At 36.8% G+C, this 5,336-nt stretch overlaps 1 protein-coding gene across 1 annotated transcript; it reads left to right on the top strand.

Moving 5' to 3' along the window:
• Positions 1 to 437: 437 nt before the first annotated feature.
• On the top strand, positions 438 to 2,930 carry SAPINGB_P003316 (uncharacterized protein; the record flags this gene model as incomplete). The annotated part of the gene is made up of 3 exons (XM_031998034.1): positions 438 to 546; positions 606 to 676; positions 732 to 2,930. The coding sequence occupies 3 exons, from the start codon at positions 438 to 440 to the stop codon at positions 2,928 to 2,930; spliced, it is 2,379 nt and encodes a 792-aa protein (XP_031853925.1).
• Positions 2,931 to 5,336: the final 2,406 nt, after the last annotated feature.

Below are 5,336 nucleotides of genomic sequence, written 5' to 3'. Positions count from 1 at the left end.
ATTTTTATTTTTTGGTTTTTTTTTTTGCGTACCCAAATTCCATGACATATATCCACTTATTTGGAAAGTTAATTTAAATCAAGTTTATATATATTAAATTTAATATTTTGCTTTTCTTATTACTTTCGATACAAAGTTTAAAAAAAACATTAATTGAATAAAAACTGACAAAGGCTAAAAAGCAGTTAACTTTGGCATCTTACTTTAAAAGTAACTTAATACAGTAATTACATGACCGTTGCGTTTTAAATAATTGTGTTTAAATAATTGTAACATCATCAAAGTTATTGAAGCCTGTTATCACATGGTTAACCTGAAACTGATTTTAAAAACCTTATTTACTAGTCAGCATCAACTTTTTCTATATATTGTCTGTATAATATTTCCAGAAAATCTTTTAGTCTCTTTTATTCATAGTTCAAAAAAATTTATACAATATGAATATTTTTGGAAGAGCAATTGATTCAGTTTCTAAAACCTGGAATTCAATAAACCCGGCAACTTTAAGTGGTGCAATAGATATTATTGTTGTTGAACAAGAAAACGGTATGAATTATTGTGGAAAATTTATTATAAATTTATTAGTACTTATTAACGATTAATAGGTGATTTGGCTTGTTCTCCATTTCATATTCGTTTTGGAAAATTTCAGCTTCTAAGGCCTTCTCAAAAAAAAGTAAGTTAATTCCCATTACTAGCTCTGATGATGTTCTATTAACAACTTGTTTTAGGTTGAATTTCGCGTTAACAATGAAAAGGTTGATTTTCCTATGAAAGTTGGAGATGGTGGCGAAGCTTTTTTTGTTTTTGAGACTGAAGGCAATGTCCCCTCTCATCTAATAACTTCTCCTGTTATATCTCCAACTGGCTCCCCGTCGAATTCTCCTAAAACGTCGCCTTCATCTTCTCCGTTAGCTCCTGATCCAGAATTTTTAGATTTATCACGTAGCAGATCTCGTTCACCTAGTCCTAGCTCCACTTCTGTCCAAAAATCTGAAAAAAGAACTGATAGTTTATTAGGGCGCAATACTAGTATTTCACCCGAAAGAGAGACAGATCCATATTCAATTGCCAGCCATAGGTTTGCTGACTCTTCACCGGATCTGTCTAGATCACGAAGCCCTCCTCTTACACGTGAACAAGCAATTGAAAGAGCCCAATATCTTACAAGAAAGCTTGGTGATATTAATATTCCTTCAAAGATTACCGATAATGGTGATGTAGTAATGGATATGACTGGTTATAAATCTGGGGAGGCTGATATAAAGGAATCTGAAGAAGTAGTAAAACGAATACTTGCAGAAGAATTTGGTGAGAACAATTTAGAATCTTTGATGAAACGTGATACCGAAGGGCATCTTCGCATATTTGCGCCTATAGAAGAAAGTATTTCTGATCAATTTGATGACAATGACAATATATCTGAATACAGTGCTCCATCGTTTAGTGCTAGCAATGATATCAAACCTATTCATGCCGCAACTTTTCCTCAAACAAATAATGAAGACTATTCTTCTGATGACGAAGGAAAAGAAACAGAAAAGTTGCATGCCAAAACTCTTAGACTAACATCTGATCAATTAAAATCTTTAAACTTGAACCCAGGTGTAAATGATGTGTCCTTTACCGTTATTCAAAGCAAAGCTCAATGCACTGCTAGAATCTTTTACTGGAAATATAATGTACCTATTGTTATTTCCGATATTGACGGAACTATAACGAAGTCCGATGCACTAGGTCACGTTCTTGCTATGATAGGACGTGACTGGACCCACCCTGGAGTCGGGAAACTTTTCACAGATATCCAAAGTAACGGCTATCACATAATGTATTTGACTGCGAGATCAGTTGGTCAGGCAGACTCTACAAAATACTACTTACAAGGTATTTCTCAGGATGGCTACAAGCTTCCCGATGGTCCTGTGATATTATCTCCAGATCGGACTATTGCTGCACTTCGGCGCGAAGTGATTATGAAAAAACCAGAGGTTTTTAAGATGGCTTGTTTACGTGATATTAAAAGTTTATATGGTGATTTAAAAGATGGAACTCCTTTTTATGCAGGATTTGGTAATAGAATAACTGATGCATTATCATATAGATCTGTTGGTGTTCCCTCATCTCGAATTTTCACAATTAATCCTAATGGCGATGTCCATATGGAACTTTTAGAGCTCTCAGGTTATAAAAGTTCATACGTATCAATTTCAGATTTGGTGGATCATTTTTTCCCGCCAGATAACAGCCTAAGAGGAGCAGAAACATATACAGATTTAGCTTTTTGGCGTGAACCGGTTCCTGCATTGAGTGATTGGGAAAGTGATGAAAGCTCTGAAGAAGCAAAATCAAGTGAGGTGCCCCTTATTTATAAGCGCAAATCATTTCGTGATGGACCATTATCAAATGGTTCAATTTCATCAAGCATACCGGGCTCTCCGTCATCGGAATCAGAAATCATTACTAATAAACAACTTTCGTCAAACATTACTAGCTTGAAAGGAAACCTAACAAACGAGCCAGTTAGCGACTACAGTGATGAATATGATTCTTCTGATGATTATGAAGACGAAAGTGATGAGAGTCCAGTTGAAAATAACTTTTTGGCTATGAGTAATCCTGAAGAGGAAGAGGAAGAAGAAGAGGAAGAAGAAGAGGAAGAAGAAGAAGAGGAAGAAGAAGAAGAGGAAGAAGAAGAGGAAGAAGAAGAGGAAGAAGAAGAGGAAGAAGAAGATGAAGAAGTAGAGGAAGAAGAAGAGGAAGAAGAAGAGGTGGAAGGAAAAGAAGAAGAGGAAGAAGCTTCTGATCAGAGTTCTAGAAATAACGAAACTGAAAAATCAGATCAATTGGAAAAATCTCCAATTAATGGTGAATTCGGCTCCAAATCGGAAAGGATTTTACAAAATGAAACGACAAATATAAGCCTCAAGTAATAGTTTAATCCTAAATATTATGTTAATTAAGCAAAAAAAAGAATTGTTTATGAGATAAAGAAAAGAAAGAATTAATATGAGTAAAAACACATGCTCTTTATTTATTTTTAGATTATGGCTTATTAATCTTTCAATTTAATAAATCATTTTAATATTAAGGAATATTTACAACTATAGAACTGGTGTCTTTTAGAGGGCGTTTATTAGATCGTTGTCTTCAAACATCAATAACTCGAAAAGAAAAGCTACATGAATGTCTATTTTTGAACGTCTTTTCACAAAACCTTTGCTCAAAAGTAATTTTTTGGACTGAAAAATGCCAGTTTGTTTTAATTCAAGGTTATAGAATTATATAACATTAGCATCCGCGCCAACCTTTTTGTTCTTACAATATATATTTTCGTTTTCACAATACACTTTTAATTTGACTTCAATATACAGACAAAAGACAAAAAAAAACAGCCCAACAAGATAGAATCAATATTGTTGGCCTAGTGAAGCACAAAGCAATAATAGTGGCCAGAAACCCTTAGCCAGTTAGGTGGTAGGTTCAACGTGTCTCAGATCCCAAGCGGCCGTAAAATACTCTCTCTTTAGACTGCTGGTTTTAGAGCCATCATATTATGATGTTAGGTTGGCTCAAGCCAGATCACAACATGATCTGGTTGGTAACTAGAACATCTTTATTAACGAATTAAGATGTGTAGAAAATCAAAAATTGTTAGTTTAAATAATTCTGTAAAACAATGGCTTGATATTTTTCTGACTCGATATTACAGAAAAATGCAGGTAAGGACACATGCAACCTGGTAAACTGTGATTGGGATTTGTTAGGCGTTGCTCTGTCTTTTCTCGTATTTACTGTTCATCTTGAAATAGGTTTGCATTCGTGTTCTGTGAAACTATTTTAGATTTTAAATCCGAAAACTAAGTGATCGATAACAAGCTTCTCGAATTACGTAAAGATCGGTTGCAATAGATTTTTGCTAGCTTAATAAGCATTACTATGTTCATGTGATAGAGATTGAAACTTATAAGTTATATGTCAATTACTTAATTTACGAGCTGAAGAACATATATAAATGATCAGGAGGGGTGACATTTCATTTAATTTGTAGAACAGCATAAAAGAGGAAAATTTATATTTCCAATGAAGAAAATCGAAATTATAGACGGTAATAGTGACAGATAACTGCAAAACTAGTTAGGCAATGATTAATATGAGCACCTCTTTCCACCAACTAATATTTATTTTGGACAGCTGATCGTGACCAAGACAAAATTTTTGCAATCATAATAATTTCAAGTACTTTAACAACAACATCATCAAAATTCTTGCAATCATAATAATTTCAAGTACTTTAACAACAACATCATCAAAATTCTTGGCTTGATGCGACCTTAAGAACAATGCTAAAGATGAAACTTTCGTATTAAATCATTGGCGAAGACAAGTAGTAGGATGACGAAAAATTGCATGCAAGAAAGGCTAAGAGCCACAACAATTTGATATTGATCGACAACAACCGTAAAACATTCTAGCTTAAATCTAATTTTGACTCAATTCAAATAATCGAACTTAAATACATCATTTATTTCAACCGTCACAATTATTTTGGACTGCAAATAGGAATCCTGCTAAGGTTTATGGTCGTATAAATACTATAGAAATCTTGACTAATGATAAATTTCTTTATTACTTATATATAATTAAACACTCCATTCATTATTTTACTTATGTAGTTAATAATACTAAAGAGAGGGCAAAGGGGGGCAAAGGGGGGGCAAAGGGGGCAAAGGGGGCAAAGGGGGGGCAAAGGGGGGACAAAGGGGGGGGCAAACAAAGGGGGGCAAAGGGGGCAAAGGGGGGGGGACAAGGGAGGGGGACAAAGGGGGACAAAGGGGGAAAGGGGACAAAGGGGGACAAAGGGGGGGACAAAGGGGACAAAGGGGACAAAAGGGGGGACAAAGGGGGAAAGGGGAAAAAGGGGGGACAAAGGGGGACAAAAAGGGGGGGGAAAAGGGGACAAAGGGGGACAAAGGGGGACAAAGGGGGGGACAAAGGGGAGACAAAGGGGGAGACAAAGGGGGGGGGACAAAGGGGGACAAAGGGGGGACACAAAGGGGGAACAAAGGGGGGGGGACAAAGGGGGGAGACAAAGGGGGGGACAAAGGGGGGGACAAAAGGGGACAAAAAGGGGAACAAAGGGGGACAAAAGGGGGACAAAAGGGGAAACAAAGGGGGGGGGGGGACAAAGGGGGGACAAAAGGGGGGACAAAGGGGGGAACAAAGGGGGGGGACAAAAAGGGGACAAAGGGGGGACAAAAGGGGGGGACAAAGGGGGGACAAAAAGGGGGAGACAAAAGGGGGGACAAAAGGGGGACAAAAGGGGGACAAAGGGGGGA

Source organism: Magnusiomyces paraingens (assembly GCF_902498895.1).
Source record: "Magnusiomyces paraingens strain CBS 517.90 genome assembly, contig: contig3, whole genome shotgun sequence".
Classification (NCBI taxonomy): domain Eukaryota; kingdom Fungi; phylum Ascomycota; class Dipodascomycetes; order Dipodascales; family Dipodascaceae; genus Magnusiomyces; species Magnusiomyces paraingens.
The sequence above is the reverse complement of the archived record's forward strand: the minus strand, read 5'-3'. Positions and strand labels throughout refer to the sequence as shown.